Raw genomic sequence first — 23,753 nt, 5'->3', positions numbered from 1 at the left:
TTTTTAAGATTCTAAAAGTGTAGAGCATAACTAGCTTTTTCACCATGACCAGAACAGTACAGGTATCAGAGGTAGGCAGCATAGTAGTTTATATTACTGGACTAGCAAGCCAGAGGCCTGGACTAATGAACTAAGAAATGAGCTCAAACCCCACCCACAGCAGCTGGGGAACTTAAATTCAGCTAATTAAATAAATCTGGAATAAAAAGCTAGCAACAGTAATGGTGACTATGAACTATCGGATTGTTGTAAAAAATAAATAATCTGGTTTACAAATGCCCTTTAGGGAAGGAAATCTGCTGTCCTTGCCTGGTCTGGCTTATAGGTGACTCCAGACCCACAGCAACGTGATTGACTCTTAACTGGCAAGCCACACAGTTGTATCAAACCACTCCAAAATGTCTAAGACAAGTAAAATCAGTTATACCACTTGGCCTAGCCCAGGGGTCAGCAAAATTCTTTTCAAAACCTGAAGGGCCTTTTAAAAAAAAAGCCAGAATAAAAACTACTGGGAGCCGCAAGATGAAAATTCAGCGTCTCTAAACCAAATACTTGGTAGAATGCATTAATTTACATATATAATAAATTCTATCAATAGAAAAAAAATCAAAATAAACCAACTGAATTACTACATTTTTGACCTTTTTAAACCATAATTTTGTCAGTAAAGTCATCTTTAAAACAAACTTTAACTTAAGATGCATAGAATTAAGACAATTTTTTCAGCTCTTGATTCTTGTGATTTAAAAAAGCTTCTAAGAGCACATTCAGAATAACTGATTATCTTATCTATATTAGAAACAATAATGTTGGCAACCATAAAACATGTTCCTCAAATCACAGGTATGATCTATATGCAGCTATATCAGACCCACCGGCCGTCCATGTCTCCGCTTTAAAGACGTCTGCAAACGCGACATGAAGTCCTGTGACATTGATCACAAGTCGTGGGAGTCAGTTGCCAGCGTTCGCCAGAGCTGGCGGGCAGCCATAAAGGCGGGGCTAAAGCGTGGCGAGTCGAAGAGACTTAGCAGTTGGCAGGAAAAAAGACAAAAGTGCAAGGGGAGAGCCAACTGTGTAACAACCCCGACAAACAAATTTTTCTGCAGCACCTGTGGAAGAGCCTGTCACTCTAGAATTGGCCTTTATAGCCACTCCAGGCGCTGCTCCACACACCACTGACCACCTCCAGGCACTTACCCATTGTCTTTCGAGATAAGGAGGCCAAAGATAGACCACTCAAACATATTTATTTAAAGCATGATATTTTTCGTACAAATAATCATTTGGAACCGTAAAGTGCAGCATAATGATTAGCCTTTTATCCTCATAATATAAACACGGCTCTTACTTCTCTTGACAAGTATTTTTTTCGGCTTTTTTCATGTTAATGCGACACAACTGGAAAAGGTTGGGAGCCGCAAATCAGATGTTAGGGTGGCTCCGGAGCTGCAGGTTGCAGATCCCTGGCCGAGCCACTGGATATAATAAAGGCGCACACAGCCAAGTCACCCTTGCAAAGTCCTCCTCACTAACATCTGGGGACTTATGCCACAATTGGGAGAGCTGTCCGACAGACTAGTCATACAATCAGAATCATAGGGCCTGATTTTAACTAAGTGAATGGGTTGCAAATGAGTTAAAATCTCAACCTGTGTAGTTCTCAGCCAATGTCTCAGACTCCTCTATCACCATCTCTGTGTATGCCATATCCCACTGGTAGGACAGACCCACCAGAGGTAGGGACACAGTGGTAGGTCAGAAGTGAGTGGCCCCAGGAGTCGTCAGCGTTGACTCTGGACATTATATAGCCTCAAGGTACAAGGTCAAACATGAGCAAGTAAACTTGCTGATTCTCACCTAATGAATCAGCACTCTGCCATGTTGAACGCCATTTGGAAGCAGCACTGAGGGTAGCAAGGGTGCAGAATATACTCTGGGTAGGGAATTCCAATGTCCACTAACAAGAGTGGACCGGTAGCTGACCAAGTTAGTCGAGTTCTCAAGAAAACTTCTGCCAAACAGGGCCTGTGGCAGATGGTGAGAGAATCAACACAAGAAAAAAAAAAACTTACTTGCCCTTCTGAACAGACAGGTACAAAAATGCTGAATTCTAGAGGTCAGATGAGAGTGACTACCCTTGACATTAAGGCAGCTTTTGACTGAGTATAACATCAAGGAGCCCTAGTAAAATTGAAGTCAAAGGGAATCAGGGAGAACACTCCTTAGTGGCTGGAGTCACAGCTGGCACAAAGGAAGATGGTTGTGGCTGTTGAAGGCCAATCATTTCAGCCCCAGGACATTGCTGTAGGAGTTCCTCAGGGTAATGTTCTAGGCCCAAATACCTTCAGCTGCTTCATCAATGACCTTCCCTCCATCATAAGGTCATAAGTGGATATTCTCATTATAATAGTGTTTAGTTCTATTCACAACTCCTCGGATAATGAAACAGTCCTTATAGAGCAAGCGCTGGACAGCATTCATGCCACACAAGTGCCAGGCAATAACAACAGTGGGATGGAGGGGGGGGTGGGGGGAAAGAAAGAGTGTCTAACCACCTCAACATTCAATGGCATGACCATCATTGAATCCCCCACCATCATGATTGACCAGAAACTTAACTGGATCAGCCACATAATACTGTGATTACAAGAGTAGGTCAGAAGCTGGGTATTCTGTGGTCAGTAATTCACTTCCTGATTCCCCAAAGCCTTTCCACCACAAGGCACAAGTCGAGTGTGTAATGGAATACGCTCTGCTTGCCTGGATGAGCACAGCTCCAGCAACACATTCACGCAGCTCGACACCATCCAGAGCAGGTAAGTGTGGCATGCCTGCAAGGAGCAGGTGACACTGGACATCTGAATCCACATGACTGGATCTGTAGCAAGGCTGCATAAGAACATAAGTAGTAGGAGCTGGAGGAGACCATTTGGCCCTTCATGCCTACTCCGCCACTGAAGGTCATGGCTGATCTTGCACTTCAACTCCACCTTCCTGCACTATCCCCATATCCCTTAATACCCTTGCTATCCAAAAATCTATTAAACTCTGCCATGAATATACTCAACGACTGAGCATCCACAGCTCTCTGGAGTAGACAGCTCTAAAGATTCACAACCCTTTGAACGAAGAAATTTCTCTTCATCTCAGTCCTAAGTGGCCAACCCTTATTCTGAGACTGTGATCCCCTAGCCAGGGGAAACATTTTCTGAGCATCCACTCTGACAAGCCCCTTAAGAATTTTATATGTTTCAATTAGATCACCTCTTACTCGTCTAAGATCCAGGGAATATAGGCCTAGTCGACCCAAACGCTCCTCATACGACAATTCTGTCATCCTAGGAAACAATCAAATGAACCTTCCTGGCACTTCGACTAACTGATCAATTGCCGCGATTAATCAACAACTCCATTACTGTATCTTGTGACTACTATGATAGTCGCAGGTAAACCAGGTGGATCTTGGTCTTTTCACCTAGCAATTCCTGTTCTCATGCTCTTCTGAGATCTGAGCTAACTGATGGAGCTGTGGGCTGACAAGTCCCGGGGCCTGACGGAATTCATCCTAGGGTCTTAAAAGAGGTGGCTAATGAGGTAGATGGTTTGGTGTTAATTTTTCAAAATTCATTGGATTCTGGAAAGGTTTCATCAGACAGGAAAGTAGCAAATATAACCTCTCTATTCAAGAAGGATGGGAGGCAGAAAACAGGTAACTCTTAACCCTATCTTGAATCTATCTTTTCTCCGCTGGTCCAGTCTCTTCCCACCTACATCTGTGACTCTTCTGACACCTTACATCATTTTGACAATTTCCAGTTTCCTGGTCCCAACCACCTCTTCTTCACGATGGACGTCCAATCGCTCTACACCTCCATCCCCCACCAGGATGGTTTAAGGGCTCTCTGCTTCTTCCTTGAACAGAGGCCCAACCAGTCCCCATCCACCACCACCCTCCTCCTCCTGGCTGAACTTGTTCTCACATTGAACAACTTCTCCTTCAACTCCACTCGCTTCCTTCAAGTAAAAGGTGTCGCTATGGGTACCCGCATGGGTCCTAGTCATGCCTGTCTTTTTAACAGATACGTCGAGCATTCTTTGTTCCAGTTCTACTCAGGCTCCCTCCCCCAACTCTTTTTCCGGTACATTGATGACTGTATCGGTGCCGTTTCCTGCTCCCGCCCCGAACTGGAAAACTTTATCAACTTTGCTTCCAATTTCCACCCTTCTCTCACCTTTACATGGTCCATCTCTGACACTTCCCTTCCCCGACTTCTCTGTCTCCATCTCTGGGGATAGGTTGTCTACTAATATCCATTATAAGCCCACCATCTCCCACAGCTACCTCGACTACACTTCTTCACACTTTACCTCCTGTAAGGACTCCATTCCATTCTCCCAGTTTCTCCGTCTCCGACGCATCTGCTCTGATGATGCTACCTTCCATGACGGTGCTTCTGATATGACCTCCTTTTTCTTCAACCGAGGATTCCCCCCCAGTGTTGTTGACAGGGCCCTCAACCGTGTCCGGCCCATTTCTCGCACCTCTACCCTCACCCCTTCCCCTCCCTCCCAGAACTGTGACAGGGTTCCCCTTGTCCTCACTTTCCACCCCATCAGCATCCATATCCAAAGGATCATCCTCCGCCATTTCCGCCACCTCCAGCGTGATGCCACTACCAAATGCATCTTCCCCTCCCTTCCCCTGTCGGCATTCCGAAGGGATCGTTCCCTCCGTGACACCCTGGTCCACTCCTCCATTACCCCCACCACCTCGTCCCCGTCCCATAGCACCTTCCCCTGCAATCACAGGAGGTGTAATACCTGCCCATTTACCTCCTCTCTCCTCACTATCCCAGGCCCCAAATACTCCTTTCAGGTGAAGCAGCGATTTACCTGCACTTCTTTCAATATAGTATACTGTATTCGCTGCTCACAATGTGGTCTCCTCTACATTGGGGAGACCAAACGCAGACTGGGTGACCGCTTTGCGGAACACCTCTGCTCAGTCTGCAAGCAGGACCCTGAGCTTCCGGTTGCTTGCCATTTCAACACTCCCCCCTGCTCTCATGCTCACATCTCTGTCCTGGGATTGCTGCAGTGTTCCAGTGAACATCAACGCAAGCTCGAGGAACAGCATCTCATTTACCGATTAGGCACACTACAGCCTGCCGGTCTGAACATTGAGTTCAACTTTTTCAGAGCATGACGGGCCCCCCATTTTACTTTTATTTTTAGTTATTTTTTAACTTTTTTTTTCTTTTTTACAATTTTTTTTTGTGTTTATTTCATTTCATCTTAGTTTGTTCAGTTTTCTTACCCACTGTTTTTTTTCAGCTTTGCACTTGCTGCTGTTCAATATTCAGTGTATTTATACCTAATCTGTACTAATGCTTTGTCTTTCAACACACCATTAAGATATTGTTTGCCTTTGCTCCATGACCTTTTGGTCAGCTCTGTGGCCTTGTCCAATCTACACCTTCTCCTTTGTTATCTCGCCCCACCCCCGCCTCACTTGCTTATAACCTTCGACATTTCTAATATTTGCTAGTTCCGAAGGGTCACTGACCCGAAACGTTAACTCTGCTTCTCTTTCCACAGATGCTGCCAGACCTGCTGAGTGGTTCCAGCATTTCTTGCTTTTATTGATAACTATAGACCAGTTAGCTTGGAATCTGTGGTGGGGAAGGTGTTAGAATCCATCATTAAGGAGGCTGTAGCTGGGCACATAGAAAAACTGAAGGCAATTGGAAATAGTCAGCATGGTTTTGCCAAAAGAAAATCATGTTTTACCAATTTATTGGAGTTCTCTGAAGGAGTAACATGCGCTGTGGATAAAGGGGAGCCCGTTGATATACTGTATTGGATTTCCAGAAGGTATTTGATAAGGTGCCACGTAAAAGCTTATTGCACACAGTAGAAGCTCATGGTGTAGTGGGCAACATTTTAGCATGGATAGAAGATTGGCTGGCTGGCAGAAAACAGAGTATGCATAAATGGGTCCTTTTCTGATTGGCAGGATGTGACGAGTGGAGTCCCGCAGGGGTCTGTGCTAAGGTCTCACTTTTTAAAATTGATATCAATTACTTAGATGAGGGAATTGATGGCATGGCAGCTAAATTTGAAGATGACACAAAGACAGGTAGGTATGTTGTGAAGAGGACATAAGGAGGTTGCAGACTGATATAGATAGGTTGAATGAATGGGCAAAAATCTGGCAGATGGAGTATAATGTGGGAAAATATGAAGTTGTTCACTTTGGCAGGAAGAATAAAAAAGCAGAGTATCACAAAAATGGAGAACGACTGCAGAATTCCGGGGTGCAGAGGGATCTAGATATTCTAGTGCATGAGTCACAGAAAGTTAGTATGCAGTTACAGCAAGTAATAAAGAAGGCTAATGGAATGCTATCCTTTATTACGAGAGGAGTTGAAAATAAAAGTAAGGATGCTATGCTTCAGTTATACAGGGCACTGGTGAAATCGCATCTCCAATACTGTGTGCAGTTTTGGTCTCCTTATTTAAGGAAGGAGGTAAATGAGTTGGAGGTGGTTCAGGGGAGGTTAACTAGATTGATACCTGGAATGAGTAAGTTGTCTTATGAGGAAAGATTGGACAGACTGGGCTTGTTTTCATTGATGTTTAGAAGAGTGAGGGGAGGCTTGATTGAAGTATATAAGATCCTGAACGGTCTTGACAAGGTGGATGTGGAAAGGATGTTTCCTCTTGTGGATAAGTCCAGAACTAGGGGGCCACTGTTTTAAAATTAGGAGTCAGCCTTTTAGGACAGAGATGAGGAGAAATTTTTCTCTGAGGGTTGTGCGACTTTGGAACTCTCTGCCTCAGAAGGTGGCGGTGGTGGCATCATTGAATAGTTTTAAGGCGGAAGTAGATAGATTCTTGTTAGGCAAGGGAATCAAAGGTTATCGGGGGTAGATGGGAGTGTGGAATTCGAAACACAAACAGATCAGCCATGATCTTATTGAATGGTAGAGCAGGCTCAGGAGCCAAATGGCCTACTTCTGCTTCTAATTCATGTTCGTATATATTTATTCTTCAATCAATAATCACCAACACAGGTTAACTGATGATTGATCTCATTGCCATTTGTGGGACCTTGCTGCGTGAAAAGTGACTGCTGTGTTTTTTGACATTACAAATAATAACTACACTTTAGAAAAGTAACTGGTCTTTCGTGATGTGCTGAGGTTATGAAAGGCAGTTTATAAATGTAAGTTATTTCTTTTTTTGTTTTAGGAATTAGATTTCTCTGGCTTGGGAAGCCATAAAATTCATAGTGGTTTGGGAGTTGGGCTAAGGCATGCTATTGTGAGTAAAGAAGAGTTATTCTCCATCTTCCTGCAGTCTGCCTGAGCCTAAGTGACAAAAGTAGAAAAGATGGTCCAGGATCCAGCACTGACACTCACTTTAATGAGCAAAATAATTTTAAATTAGCAGACATCATGTTGTTTTGGTGCCCATATCCAAGGTGAGATCAGAAAAATAAAAACACTTTTGGAATACTGTGTTTGAATAGGAATGCAGATTTCATAGTTGTCTCTAATGCTACAAAGTTTAAAACTGAATATTTAACTAATGAGCCATTTTAAATCTCATTCCCAACAAGCAGAGTGTCAGCCATCAGTCTCTTATTTCAGTGAACTTCCCAATTAAACACCATCTCAATTGGGTAGTTCCGAAATTGTAAAAGTGTGATTAAGTCTATCCTTTCATATAAAATACGTTCACTTACAACCAGCTCCTTACAACACTTCAGATGCATATTTTGATGATGGGGTGTGGAATACAGTCAATAATAATTGCTAATTAATGAAAACTTACCAGGCTTCTCAATTTAAGTTACTATTATCCTGAACAGAAAGTTTAGGTTTTACTGACCTCACAAATACTGCAGTAATGTGCAGGCTCCTCTTTTGTACGGCCATGCCATACAATCTCTTTGCCTGTGCTAATGAGAGCTTCCCTTAACATCTGGCATTGCTTCAGGGTTCTCAGAAGGCAGTACCTGAAGAAAGAAATCAATATTTCAGAGGCTTTTAATTTTTGCAAAACACCCCTTCCCATCCCATCCTTTACCTTCTGATATCCTCCCATACTTTGACTGGAGATCCCAGAGGATAGGCAGGCAATCAAATACCTTGATGGTCTCCACAACTTTGTGGCGGCCAATAGAACAGGAGAAGTGCAGCTTCAGGTGGAACCTTGCCAATTTTTTTTGCATCTGCTGGCACCTTCCCTCTTCTCAGTAATCCATTCAATGACTCAGCCATGGTCATCAATCCCACATCTGGGGTCAATTGAGAATGTTGGTTAAGACTGAGATTCAGACTAGTTAGACTAGTTATGTGATACAGGAAACTAAGATCCATTGCCAGTGGATTAGCTAGAAAATCCACACGTTTTCAAATTAGTTCATCAGATCATCAGTATGACTTAAAAGCAAAATTAAATCAGTTGCTTTGTAATCAAAATTAGAAAAGATAAGACGAGGAATAAAATATTTCTTACAAACACACCAACAGAAAATGCATCAAGAAAGTAGACAACTTTTAGCTCACATAATGGAGGGTTTTTTAAAAAAATGTGTGTGAACATAAGAAATAGGAGGAGTAGGCCAATCAGCCCCTCAAGCCTGCCCCGCCATTCCATAAGATCATGGTTGATCGGCCCCAGACTTCAACTCCTCTTTCCTGCCAGCTCCTCATAGCCCTCAACTCCCCGAAATTTCAAAAATCTATCTACCTCCTCTTTAAATACTTTGTGATCTAGCCTCCACAACTCTGAGGCAGAGAATTCCAGACACTCACTACCCTCCGAGAGAAGAAATTCCTTCACATCTCAGTTTTAAATAAGTGTCCCCTTATTCTGTAACTATGCCCCCCAGTTCCAAACTCCCCCACTAGGGGAAGCATATTCTCAACATCTACCCTGTCAAGCCACCTCAGAATCTTGTATGTTTCAATAAGATCACCCCTCATTCTTCTAAACGCTAATGAATAAAGGCCTAACCTGTTTAGCTGTTCTTAATAATTCAACCCCTTCATCCCAGGAATCAGCCTAGTGAATTTCTTTTGAACTGCCTCCAATGCCAATATATCCTTTCTTAAATACGGGGACCAAAATTGTACACAGTACTCCAGATGCGGCCTCACCAACACGCTGTACAGTTGTAACAAGACTTCCCTATTTTTAAAACTCCAACCCCCTAGCAATAAAGGCCAAAATTCCATTTGCCTTCTTAATTACTTGCTGCACCTGCATGCTAACTTTTTATATTTCATGCACAAAAACTCCCAGATCCCTCTGTGCTGCAATTTTTTTTTGGAGTCTCTCTCCATTTAAATAATAGTCTGCCTTTTGATTCTTCCTACCAAAGTGCATGACCTCACACTTTCCCACATGAAACTCCATCTGCCAAATTTTTTCCTACTCTCTCAACCTATCTGGATCCCCTTGCAGAATCCTTATGTCCTCATCACAACATGCCCTCCCACCTATTTTTGTATCAGCAGCAAATTTGGATATATTACACTCTGCCACCTCCTCCAAGTCATTAATATAGATAGTAAATAATTGAGGCCCTAGGACTGATCCTTGTGGCACTCCACTGGATACGTCTTTCCAACATGAAAAAGACCCATTAATCCCGACTCTTTGTCTTCTGTGAGTTAACCAATCCTCAATCCATGCTAATACATTACCCCCAATACCGTGAGCTCCTATCTTGTGCAATAATCTTTTATGTGGCACCTTAAAGAATACCTTCTGGAAATCCAAAAACACATCTACCAGTTCTCCTTTATCAACTCTGTGTTCATCAAGGTGTGGGATATTGGTCCTGGGGATCTCGTGTCAGTATCAAGCACTCTCAGGAAAGCATAGTATGGCTAAATATAATGTCCTCTGTACTTACGCTTTGGTACTAATTTCAAAAGCACACCTCCTCTGCACCTGTATGATATTAAAGGGGTGTCTTAAAGGAAGTAAGAGACGTGGAGAGGCAGAGTGTTTAGGAAGCAAATTCCAGAGCTTAGGGCCTTGGCAGCTGAAGCCACAGCCAGCAACAGTGGAGCGATTAAAATCATGAATGCTAAAGAGGCCAAAACTGGTGGAGCACAGGGATCATGGTGGCGGTGGCGGGGGGTGGGGGCGGCAGGGCACTGGGGGAAGAAAGAGATGCTAGCTGTGAGGTTGGAGATGATCAGAGATAGAGAGGGGTGAGGCCATTGGGGGGGGAGATTTGAAAACAACAATGAGAATTTTAAAATCAAGGTATTGCTTAACCGGGAGCCAATATCGGTCAGTGAGCACAAGGAAGATGGATAAGCAGGGCATGGTGCGAGATAGAATATGGGCAGCAGAGTTTTGAATAGCCTCAAATTTACAGAAGGTAGAAGTAGGGAGACCAGCCAGGAGTGCATTGGAATAGTCAAGTGTAGAAGTAACAAAGGTATGGATGAGGGTTTCAGCAGCAGATAAGCTGAGACAAGGGTGGAGTCGTGTGATATTACAGAGGTGGAAATAGGTGGTTTTAGCATTGGTGCAGATGTGTTAGGAAGCTCATCTCAGGATCAAATATAACACCAAGGTTTCGAAACATCTGGTTCAGTTCAGACAATTGCCAGGGAAAAGGATTGAGTCAGTGGCAAGGGAACAAAGTTTGTGATGGGGACTGTAGACAATGGCTTCTGTCGTCCTAATACTTAGAGAAAATTTCAGCTCATCTACGATTTCTAGATTACTCACAATGCACGTGCTAGTGAGAGTAGAAATAGGAAGATAAGGAGGATCAATATGTGGCTTCAGGCATGGTGCAGGAGGGAGGGCTTCAGATACCTGAGACATTGGAACCAGTTCTGGGGCAAGAGGCACTTATTCAAAAAGGGACAGCTTGCACCTTAACAGGACAGGGAGCAATGTCCTCAAATAGAGGTTCACTGGTGTGGTTGGAGAGGGTTTAAATTAAATTGGCAAAGGGATGGGCACCAGCATACAGAAGCAGAAAAGAGGAATAAGGTCATAAAGTGAGTGTGCTGAATAACACTAGAGAAGGAAGTTGTACCGTATAAGATAGGAGCAGACGAAAAAAGACGATGAGTAATACAAAGACACATTTAGAATGCATTTACGTAAACGCACACAGTGTAGTGAATAAGGTTGGTGAGTTACAGGCACAAGTAGCCTTGTGGGAATATGATGTAGTAGCAATAATGGATCGTGGCTTAAAAATGGTGATACTTACTTTCAAAGATACAAACTGTTCGGAAAAAATAGGGGAGTTAAAAAAAGGGTGCTGGGGTGGCAGTACTGATTAGGGAAGACACTGTAGTGTTGGAAAGAGAGGGATGTCCTTGAGGAGGCAAGGACAGAATCCATATGGTTAGAGTTGAAAAGCAAGATACTGGGGGTATTCTATAGACCTCCAAATAGTGAGAGGGGTAGTGGAGCAAATTTGGAGGGAAATCACAGAGAAGTGCAAGAACTATAAAGTAGCGTTATGGGGGGTGGGAGGGGAACATTATCCCAATTAATATGTGGGTGATTAATGTTAGAGTATGTTCAACTGGTAAGGAGACATTGCTGGGTCTGGTGCTGTGGAATGAGGTGGGCCAAGTGTCCTTGGGGGAATACTTGGGGTAAGAATGATCATTGTATCATGAGGTTTAGATTAGTAATGGAGAAGAGCAAGGAACAATCCAAAGTAGAACTTCTAAATTGGAAGGGGGCTAACTTCAAAAGGATGAGAGGGGATCTAGCCGGGGTAAATGAAACCAAAACCTGACAGGAAAAACTGTAACAGAACAATGGATGATCTTTGAGATGATGTTTCAGGTACAGGCTAGGTACATTCCAACAAGAGTGAAAGGTTTGGGAACCAAAGCCAGGGTTTACTGGATGACGAGGGAGATAGAGAATATGATGAAACAAAATAAAGGATGTATAACACATGTCAGGTGAATTTTTCAAGCGAGAACCAAGTTAAATACAATCAGCTGAGAGGTGAAATGAAGAGGGAAATAAGACTGACAAAGAGAATATGAGAATAGAATGGCAGTTAGCATAAAAGGAAATGCAAAAATCATCTATTAGCATGGAACTAGTAAGGGGGTAGTAAGAGGTGAGGTGGGTCTTCTTAGGGACACAGCAGGTGATATATACTTCGAGGAGCAGAGAAAGGCTAGAATACTTAATGAGTACTTTGTATCAGTGTTTATAAAGGAAGAGGATGCTGACAAAATATTGGTAGAAGCAGAGACAGTAGAGGTATTGGACACGGCGAAAACTGCTAGGTAGGATGCACTGGAAAAGCTGGACATGCGTAAGAGTGGATAAGTCAACAGGTCCAGATGGCTTGCATCTTAAGTTGCTAAAGAAGTGGGAATGGAGATATGGAGATTGCGGAAGGCCTTGCCATGATCTTCCCTAGATATGTGGGAGGTGCCATAGGATTGGAGAGTGACAAATGTGACACCCTCATTCATGAAAGGATGTAAAGACATTCCTAGTAACTAGAGGCAGGTCAGTCTAACATCAGCTGGTTAAAGTTTTAGAAACAATAATCGGGGACAAGGGGTTGGGGAGAAAGAGCAGAAAATCAAAATCAACAGGCACTTGGAGAGATTTAAGTTAATTAAGGATAGCATATTGACTATAAATTGACTAATTTAATTGAATTTTTTGATGAAATAACAGAACAAGTTGAAGAAGGGAATGTAATGGATGTTGTCTATATGGAGTTCAAGGAAGTGTTTGACGAAGTGCCACATAAAAGGTTGGTTAACAAAACTGAGGCTAATAGAATAGGAGGGTCAGTATCAGCCTGGATAACAAATTGGCATAAAACAGCAAGTCGTGTTAAATGGCAGTTTTTCAGACTGCAGGATGGGTAAACAGTGGTGTTCTCCAAGGTTCAGTGCTAGGACCACTGTTTTTTTTTGATATAACTGACTTGGATATTGCAATACAGAGTAAAATTTCAAAATTAGCCGATGATACCAAACTTGGAGGTATGGCAAACAGCGAGGATGATACCAATTGGCTTTAACAGGACATAGATAGGCTAGCAGAATGTGCAGACAGAATTTAATGCAGAGAAGTGTGAGGTGATGCATTTTGGCAGAAGGGATAAGGAGAAGCAATACAGACTTAATGGCACAGATCTAAAAAGTGTGCAGGGACAGAGGAACCTGAAAGCTCACGTGCATCTATCTTTGAAGATGGCAGGACATACTCAGAGCCATTTACGGCACAGAAGGTGGCCATTCAGCCCATCGAGTCCATGCTGGATCTTCACAGAGCTATGCAGTCAGTCCCACTCCCCAGCTCAATTCCCGTAGCCCTACAAATCCATTTCTCTCAGGTTGCCATTCAACTTCTTGAAGTCATTGACCTTGTGGGCAGAGTGTTCCAGGTAATTACCCACTGCGTAAAAAAAGTGTTTCTCATATTCCCCCTGTATCTTTTGCCCAAAACTTTCAATCTGTGTCCCCTGGTCCTTGTACCATTTGTTGATGGGAACTGTTTTTCCTTTTCTAACTTATCTAAACCTGTCATAATCTTGTACACTTCTATTAAATCTCCCCTCAATCTCTTCTGTTCTAAAGAGAACAAACCCAGATTTTCCAACTGAATCTTGGAACTAAAATCCTCCATCCCTAGAACCATTCTAGTAAATCTCCTCTACACCCCCTCAAGGACTCTCACATCCTTCCTGAAGTGTCGTGTCCAGAATAGGATGCAATTCTCCAGTAGGGGCCTAACCAGAGTTTGATAGAGGTTCAGCATAACTTCCCTGCTTTTGTACTCAATGCCTCTATTTATGAAGCCCAAGATCCCATATGCTTTACCACCCACTCTCTCAATATGTCCTGTCACCTTCAAAGGTCGATGCACATGCACCCCCAGGTCCCTCTGTTCCTGCACACTCTTTAGAACTGTGCCATTAAGTATACATTGCCTCTCCCTATTCCTTTTGCCAAAATGCATCATCTCACCCTTGTCAGTATTGAATTCCATCTGTCACCTCTCTACCCATTCCGCTAGCCTATGTCCTGTTGCAGGCAGTTCATATCATTCTCACTGTTTGTCGTACCTCCAAGTTTGGTGTCATCAGCAAATTTTGAGATTCTACTCTGTATTCCAAGATCCAAGTCATTTATATACTGTGAGTGTAATTAGCAAAGCATACGGGATCTTCGGCTTCATAAATAGAGGAATTGAGTACAAAAGCAGGGAAGCTATGCTGAACCTTAATAAAGCTCTGGTTAGGCCACAACTAGAGTACTGCATCCAGTTCTGATCACCACATTTGAAGGGGTGCAGAGGAGATTTACCAGAATGGTTCCAGGGATGAGGGATTTTAGCTAGTTAGGTTAGGGAAGCTGAGGTTGTTCTCCTGGGAGCAAAGGAGATTGAGGGGTGGTAGAAACAGAGACTATCAATGATTTCAAAAGGAAATTGGATGGGCAAGTGGTATAAAATATGAAGTACTTAAAGGAAAAAATACCAGGAGTTGAGTGCAAAGGGTGATTTGAACATATTAAAAACTTGCCGTGTCTGTCTCATTTAACTTTTGAAACTATTTTAGCATTATGCACTTTGTTGGGGTAGGAAGAGGGAATTTGGTTTAAACAGTGCGTCAAATTTGCAACTAATTACTTCTGAAACTAGCATTTTTTTTGACCACAAGGCTATGCAATACATCATGCAATGCACACACTTTTATAATCAATAATGGCAACCATATTGTCACTCAATCTGATTTCAGTTAAAATATGATCTTAATTACCTAATTTAAAAAAAAGTAATTGTATGATATAAAAAATGGAAAGGTGTACACAGAATAAACCAACATTAAGATGGGCCTGTAAGTTACTTACTATTTGGCTTCATGAGTAATTTTTTAGGCCAGTCTCAAGTTATTTCATATCTTTAGGAGTACTCTACATCAATAAAACCTTTAAGCTTTATTTACTTTGAACAAAACAAAGAAGCTTTCTAATATCTGTCTGAGGCCAACTTATTAGATGAAATAAATGACTTGCCAGATAGCCTAAATTTTTTCTAATACTTTCACCCTCATCAGTGCTTCTCTTACCACCCCACAAACATCCAAAGTTTCTTGACTTACTATATTTTGTCTACATACAGATGGCTTGAAATATTGGATCACAAATTTTAAAACATGCCTACAGTACATCTATAGAGATGATCAAGGCTTGGGTGTCATGGTGAAGAGGTAAGTAAATACAATAACGCAAAAGCAAAATACTAATGCATGAGCAAAATGCTGCGGATGCTGGAAATCTGAAATATACAGATGCTGCCAGAATTTTGTTCATGCATTAGTAGATGCTGGAAATCTGAAATAAAAACAGAAAATGCTGGAAGCATTCAGCAGATCTGGCAGCATCTGTGTATTTCAGATTTCCAGCATCTGCAGTATTTTGCTTTTGTAGTAAATTCAATCCACTGAAGTTAAGCGCTAGACTAAAGCGAACCAAATCAAAACTGATTTAAACATCCCTCATGCAGTTCAGAGAAGGAAAGATGGCCCATCCATGATATAACTAATAATTTATAAGTTCCATTTATGAACATATTAGGCAGACAAGAAAAGTCTTAAATGTCTAAGTCACACTATAACTTTCTGAAAATTATATAATATACATGCTGTTGATTTAACACTTACTTGATCATTTCAAAAAGTTTGGGATCAGACACCTTGATGTTACGTGCCATGTTCCAGGACAGATGAATCATGGGAACAATAGACTTCACGCTCTGTAGTTTATTCCATTCATATCGTTCCACTGCCAGTTTATATTGATTTGCTGTAGAGTACACCATTAGTTTTTAGTGCTAAAGTCAAAGCGTTCCAAGTATAGCAGAAACATCTTTATAAGAACCAATTTGAGCCCGTAACAGAAGTGGAGACTTTAGTCCATTTATTGCATAAATGGCCAAAACCCCAATGTTAATAATACATGGTATAATTATACAAATTGCTACTTGTAAGCCATTGAAGTCGTCTTTCAACAATGATACCATACTTCTTTGGCATAAATGTTTTTCTCATAACAAAATGAATCTTTACACAGAGAGTAGTAGGGGCGTGGAACGCCCTGCCTGCAACAGTAGTAGACTCGCCAACTTTAAGGGCATTTAAGTGGTCATTGGATAGACATATGGATGAAAATGGAATAGTGTAGGTCAGATGGTTTCACAGGTCGGCGCAACATCGAGGGCTGAAGGGCCTGTACTGCGCTGTAATGTTCTATGTTCTATACAGTCCTGTAATAATCTAACTAGATATTGTAAAGCCATGAATGTTATGTACTAGTTTGGCAAATGCAATAATAGTACCTGTTAGAGGACCGACATTCCAAGCAATGTTGTTGCACCACCCAATGGCCTGAACCCAGTGCACCGTACCAGCATTTATCCATACCAGGTCTCCAGGGCGCTGAATAAACCGATATACTGGTACATCAGCCTCATAAAGATCCTCTAAGTTTGGCCACCATGATCCCATCAAAAAATTAATGTTGCTCCTGGTAAGGAAATTACATTTTTTGAAATATTCCTGTAGTATTTACATAAAAATCCAAAACACTCTCATATGATTAGCAGTCTTATGAAAGATACAGACAATATTGCAATCTAAAATGGGCAGCTTAAAAGAGCTAACAAGATAGCAGCCAAGTGCTCTGCTATAGGGGCTTGAAGCAATGTTGCTCAGCATTGCAAATTGCAAAGCAATTCTGGCTGCTGCAGGGTAGAGCAGTGGACTTGGGGCAGCTAGTTTATCTTTTTTTCTTGCTCCTAGTTGAGGAGATCCTTCTGTATAGTCTGGCAATTTGCCTGAGAAACATTTAAATCTTCCCAATATTTCTTGGAGTATGCTTGTGCCCTCAGGCTAAATTTGTTTTAAAAAAGTGGCATTTTCTTTTCTAAAACCAACTCTTGGGGTCTTATCCCTTAAACTTCAGTCCACTGAAAATTAGGTTGAGTATACACTACAGAAAATGTGTATAGAAACTAATGATTTGGTTTTAGTTCTTCTCTAGGCAGGTGAAATGATAGCCAGAATGATGAACCTAACATACCTGCCAATGCTCCATGCACTACCTGTGGAAAAGGAACAGCTGCAGAAAGATGCAGCAGCTGCCTGCTCAGCTGCCTACATTTTGCATGAATTTGGTATCAGAAACCAGATGAGCAGTCATAAACATCAGAGGTTTCTTTCAGGAAATGAGCGAGAAGGTGGGTGGGTAAAATTTGGTGGGTGTGGTATAAATGGACTTTCAGAAAGCCTTTGACAAATGCCATAAATGGAGATAATTATAGGCTCTGGGAAGTAGAGAGAGGGTAGCAAATTGGATTACAGTTTGGATTACAAACTATTTAGAAGGGAAAAATCAGAGTATGATTTACAGGCAGTTTCTCAGTGGTTGGAAATAAATTGTGGTGTTACCCAGGATTCTGTGGGACTGCTTTCGTTTATTCTGTACATCAATGATTTGGATATAGGGTTAGAGGAAGCAGGGAACAAATTTGCAGAAAGTATTCAAACAAGGTTTAGTGAATAATTCTGAGGATCAAAGAAAATTGCAAAGCAATATTGATAAGATAGTGGAATAGGCTAAAATGTGGCAAATGGAATTCAATATCAGTAAATCCAAAGTAGTAAATTTTGGTTTTACAAAAAGGATACTTTGAATGGGAGAAGGCAAACCACTGCTTTAAGTGTTCAGGTTCGCAAGATACAAAAGGAAACACCTCAAATGTATATGGCCAGAATATTGGGCTTTATGTCATCATGCATAGAATATAAAAGTTGAAACATATTGGTGAATCTATATAAAACTTTAGTAAGATCACAGTCAGCATACTGTTTGCACTATAGAAGGATGTTGAGCCAATAGAGAGGGTGTAGTACAAATTCACTAGGATGCTACCTGGGTCGAGGAAATACAAATGCAAAGAAGAGCTTGAAAAATCTGAGCTGTTTTCATTAGAACAGAGGATATTAAGGGGCAATTTGTTAGAGGTGTTTAAAATTTAAAAAAGATGGGAAAGAGTAGATAGAAGCAGACCATTTCCAGTGGCTGAGGGGGTCGAGAATCCAGAGGGTGGCATTAGTCTGGAACTCACTGCCTGAAAGGATGCATTGGCAGAAACCTTCATTGCATTTAAAAAATACTTGGATATGCATTTGAAGTGCCGAAATCTACTGGGTCATGAGCCAAGAGCTGGAAAGTGGGATTAGGCAGATAGATCTCTTTCGGCCAGCACAGACATGATGGGCTTTATGCCAAAGTGGAAGAGAAACATTTTTACAGATAGTTAAGCAGCTGTGGAATGCACGACCAGAGGTTGCAATTGATGCAGAGACCATGTCAACAATTTGAATAGTTTAAATAGGTGGATAAAGGAAAGGGGGATAAAGGAATATGGAACAGAGAAGGCAGATGGGACTATTGGTGATGTGGAGGATAAGTACTAGCATGGACTCATTAGGCCGAATAACATGCTACTGTGTTGTAATTTCTATGCAATTCTATCAACGGTTGCTGCACTACACAACCTCAGAGCAACTATGTTTCATTTGTATTTTGAAATGACAGATTTAAGCTTGCAAGATCAGATCATTGATTCTATTGCCATGTCAGAAGTATAACAGAAGCAACAGTATAGTTTTTTTTTTAAAAGGCTTTAACATTGCAGCATGAAAACCAACAATGAATGTACATTTTTGAGGCTGCCAGTCAACAAGATTAGTCAGCAGGTCTGGCAGCATCTGTGGAAAGAGAAGCAGAGGTTAACGCTTCGGGTTAGTGACCCTTCTTCAGAGAAGGGTGACTGACCCGAAACGTTAAGTCTGCTTCTCTTTCCACAGATGCTGCCAGATCTGCTGAGTGGTTCCAGCATTTCTTGTTTTTATTTCAGATTTCCAGCATCCGCAGTATTTTGCTTTTACAACAAGATTAGTCTTTTGGCTGCGCTCAGAGAGACTGCTGAAAATTTTTGACAAGTCTCTCACTTTTATGTCATGCTTAGGAAAACCATGCCGTAAATAAAAAAAATCAATAATATTGCAATATGGTCCTTATACCATTTGTAAGAAATAGCAAATGCTTGAAGCACCTGAAATTTCAATCTCTTCAAAACGTAATTTCCAGGTTAACATTTATTAAACACAACAGACTTTCATATGCTTCAATGCTTTAAAGCAATTTTAACCAAAACAAATCTGTAACAATGTTATTTCTATCACTTCTGAATAGCTAACATAAAATAAATAATTTAAAATAATTTGTAAATGGCATTTGAACCACCAGTATTATCATGGAAACAAATCTGGTCCATTTCTGTCTTGAGGGACACTAATGTCTTGTGAGGTAAAGCCTGGCTACCCGACTAGACCTGACTACGTGTCGGGTCAGGTCTGTGTTCAGAGTCCAGTATTCGGGCTCGAGTCGGGTCAGGCTGGACTGCGCTGCTTCCGGAAACTCACAGGATCAGGCTCACCCATGCCTCCCCACAACTCCATCTGCAGGAATAGTCTGCTGCCAGAATGGATGAACAGGATCAGTAGTACCACCATTTGGACAAGGTAATGTTTGATATCATTAAATTTATTGCAATATTCGAGTTGGTTCGGGTCGGGTGCAAAAAAAAAAAATTAAAGGACTCGGGTTCGGGTTGGCTGTGGGCAGGTTGGGCCCGGGTTGAGTTTCAATTTTATACTCGAACAGGCCTTTATTGAGAGGTATGCCACGAACAAAAGCATATTGGTTTTGTTCAGCTGGGTATGTCAGTTCTGCAAGGGGAACAGTTATTGCACTTTGAGCATTCAATAAAGAGTATTCTACAGAAATAACATATATATTATGCAGAAATAGCAATATATAAATAATATATCCAGTTTCAGAATAAAGATCCCGCTACCTTGCTCCAAAAACCTTATCCTCAGAACAGTATACTTCTAGACCAAACATCTATCAAGGAAACAGCCTCATTATCTACTCAAAACTGATGTTTCATAAGACTAGAATGACAGCTGAATTTCTAGACCCAAGCACGTCCTAAACTTACAAATTTAATTTTGGTCAAACATAACCAATTTGTTAAAAGGATTGTTTTAATGGGAGCTTCAACAGTTTATCATGAAAAACCAAACTTGTTGAGATTATTGATGTATCTATTTCATTGACTGTAAAGCACTTTAGATGACCTGAGGTGGTGAAAGGCAAAAGCCCTTCTTTTCTTTTTATCAGGATGGTAGAAAGCAAACTAGATGGACCTTGTCTTTTTTCATTTAGTAATTCCTATGTTCCTAGGAAACTGAAATTTACTTGCCACTTTTCCCAAGGAAGTTGGGTAGAGTGCTAAAAAGCAACAGCAGTACAATTCAAAGCAGTCATTCTTAAGTATTGTCCGAGTAAAACTGCCAACATGTTGGCATTCCTGTGTGGTGGGCAGCGGAACCAAATCTAAACTCACTTCACAAAAACACCACTACAGCTGAGCTGGAAGGTTTTCAACTTATCAGTACAAATCCAGGTTCCAGAGATGAAGGGTGTTAACACCTACCCTATCGTCAACTAAATTCAAAATATTTATGCAGATCTTTTCTAAAAGCTTGGTCAAAAAGATAGATTATAAGGAGGGTCCTGAAGGAGGAGAGTAGAAAGGTTTAGATAAGGAACCCTGGAGCTTAGGGCCTAGACGGCTGAAGGCACGGCCACCAACGGTGGATCAAGTGGATGATGGATGCACAAAAGGCCAGAGCTGGAGGAACGCGGAGATCTTGGAAGGTTTTAGACCTGGCTGAGGTTGTAAAGATAAGGGGGTGAAGTCTTGAAGGAATTTGAATACAAGATGAGAATTTTAAAGTTGAGATGCTGTTGAAGTGGGAGTCAATGCAAGTCAAAGAGCACAGGGACGATGGGTAAACGGGACCTGGTACGGGTTAGAATATAGACTGGAGAGTTCTGGATGAGTTCAATCTTATGGAGACGAAAGCAAAATACTGCGGATCCTGGAAATCTGAAACAAAAACAGAAAATTCTGGAAATACTTAACTTGGCTTTTCTCTCCATAGATGCTGCCTTACCTGCTGAGTATTGCCAGCATTTGCTGTTTCTATTTCATGTTTATGGATGATAGATGATGGGAAGTTAGCCAGGAGAATATTGAAATAGTCAAGTCTGGAGGTAACAAAATCAGGACTGAGGGCTTGAGCAGCAGATGTGAGAAGCCAAAGATGGAGAAGGATGATGCCAGGGAGATGGAAATAGATGGTCTATGTGATGGAGTAAATTATGATGTTGGAGCTATGATGAGGTCAGAGGGGCTGGATCAGATTAATCCCCACCATGTTGCTACAAGGAAAATTCAGCCCTCTAATTCTTTGTTTGTGCTTTCCACATCATCTTAGGGGCATCTTAAATTGTTCTTTGGCAAGGATAAAATATTTAAGTTTTTATGCCACATGTTCACTATGCAATTACTCAAATGCTTTTCTATTACTTTTCTATTATAATTTAAATTATAACTCCTGAAACAGCCATGCTTACTGGCAAAATGGTCTTACTTTTCACAGAAGTCATTCATAACTGCCCAGTATGACTCAGGTACAGCAAACCATTCACAATCTCCAGGACCTATATTAATGTTAACAGAGCAGAAATTGTTGTTTTCTTGATGACCTGTAATCAAAAACAAAACAAACTGTGATGTAATGTTTAATAAAATTGAAAATTAAAATTGAAAATGTACACACTTTGTATCCTCCAAGCTGCCTTTATCCTCCAAGCTGCCTTTTAAAAGAATTTATTTCAAATACTTCCAATCTGACAAATTATACAACTATTTTTTGTTATTCGTTCAATGGGTGTGGGCGTTGCTGGCTAGACCAGCATTTATTGCCTATCCCTAATTGCCCTTGATGTGGTGGTGGTAAGCTGCCTTCTTGAACCGCTGCAATCCTTGGGGTGTAGGTACACCCAGAGTGCTGTTTGTAAGGGAGTTCCAGAACTTTGACCCACCGATAGTGAAGGAATGGCGATTTATTTCCAAGTCAGGATGGTGTATGGCTTGGAGGGGAACTTGCAAGTGGTGGTGTTCCCATGCCTCTGCGGCCCTTGATCTTCTAGGTGGTAGAGGTTGTGGGTTTGGAAGGTGCTGTCTAAGGCACACTGGTGAGTTGCTGCAGTGCATCTTGTAGATGGCACACACTGCTGCTACTGTGCTTCGGTGGTGAAGGGAGTAAATGTTGAAGGTGGTGGATGAGGTGCCAATCAAGCGGGCTGCTTTGTCCTGGATGGTGTCAAGCTTCTTGGTTGTTGGAGCTGCATTCATCTAGGCAAGTGGAGAGTATTCCATCAGACTCCTGACTTGTGCCTTGTAGATGATGGACAGGCGCTGAGAGTTAGGTGGTGAGTTACTCGCCACAGAATTCCCAGCCTCTGACTTGCTCTCGTAGCCACAGCTTTGTGTGGCTGATCCAGTTCAGTTTCTGGTCAATAGTGACCCCCAAGATGTTGATATGGGGGATTTAGTGATGGTAATGCCATGGTAAAGTGATGGTAATTTTATTGATTTGCAACATATTTACTAACTGCTTCAATAGGACTGAATATTACATATCAATTTTCAATTGGTACAGTAGACTTTTGAGGAAGAATTTCACTTAATGAAACATCCATCATTTGTAAACTTTACTCATCGGAATTTTCACAGGACACAACCTTGTATGAAACATTGCTGCTTCAGTGTATAGTTTCTTTTATTATATTCATTGCATATTAAGTTCTTGGCAAATTAATCCACACAATATTTCTTGTTTTTTTTTTATTGTAAGTTTAAACAGTGCCCAGGGTATTGATGTTCCAAACTTGCAAGACCAGTCTCATCCATTACGAAGACCATTAAGTTTCCTACCAATACATTCATATCCTGACTGCTAACCCACTTAAACAGCTTCTTGTTGTGTACGGAGTTATGTTCTGGACTTTCTTAAAAAAAAAAGTACAACATTCAGTACTGCGAACCTTTAAGTTATTCTGAAGGTGGGTATCAGTTATGAGTATCTTTAAACCCATACTTGTGTTCAATTAACTAGTAATTTCAAATATTATACATACTTTTCCAAACCAAGCTCTTAAAATTTTCCAACAACTGGAGTTCAAATATAACTTTTGATGAGTGGGAGTGAATTACAGGGGAGCAATACCAAGCAAAAACTTCAGATTATAATGAATGTTAAACTCAAGTGATGTTAATTTTCCAAACCCACAGACTAGTTTGCAATCTGCCATTTATCCAGTTTCCCCCCCCCCCCCCCCCAAAAACACCATTTTTCGATGAACCACAATTCCATACTAAGTTTCCAATTAGGCTTTTGTGCAATATTTTGCCAAATTAACTCCCAATAAGCTGCATAGTATTATGTATATTTTGATAATTTATCATTGCAAAATTCAATACTTTTGCCACTGCCTGCACTGCAATTACTGTATAGGAGGTAAGCTCTGTACATCATCATTGCCCAGGACCTGACCTCCGTTGGGCTCCAAAAGCCAATTCTGGGCACGGAGCAAAATATTAGTCTCCATCCTACTGGGCTTCCAAGAGGCTTAATAGGGACTACCAACACACTGTAAAAGGCAAGGGGAAAAGGTGATTAGAAGCCATAGATCTCCACTTCAGTACCACTCTTCTGT

At 41.4% G+C, this 23,753-nt stretch overlaps 1 protein-coding gene across 3 annotated transcripts in view; it reads right to left on the bottom strand.

Moving 5' to 3' along the window:
- The window catches only part of kdm6a (lysine (K)-specific demethylase 6A), a 311,647-nt gene that overhangs the window by 2,660 nt on the left and 285,234 nt on the right, over nt 1–23,753 (bottom strand). For 2 of the 3 annotated variants that reach the window (XM_068040670.1, XM_068040671.1), the window contains 4 exons: nt 21,623–21,737; nt 16,387–16,574; nt 15,713–15,854; nt 7,900–8,026 (listed from right to left, as the gene is read on the bottom strand). In XM_068040670.1, the coding sequence (XP_067896771.1) occupies nt 7,900–8,026; nt 15,713–15,854; nt 16,387–16,574; nt 21,623–21,737 (572 nt within the window). Of the gene's footprint in view, nt 1–7,899; nt 8,027–8,158; nt 8,309–15,712; nt 15,855–16,386; nt 16,575–21,622; nt 21,738–23,753 lie in introns of those variants that run through there. The other variant, XR_010975826.1, reaches the window with a different exon arrangement.

The sequence above is a fragment of the Heterodontus francisci genome, chromosome 10, assembly GCF_036365525.1.
Source record: "Heterodontus francisci isolate sHetFra1 chromosome 10, sHetFra1.hap1, whole genome shotgun sequence".
NCBI classification, from domain to species: Eukaryota; Metazoa; Chordata; class Chondrichthyes; order Heterodontiformes; family Heterodontidae; genus Heterodontus; species Heterodontus francisci.
The sequence above is the reverse complement of the archived record's forward strand: the minus strand, read 5'-3'. Positions and strand labels throughout refer to the sequence as shown.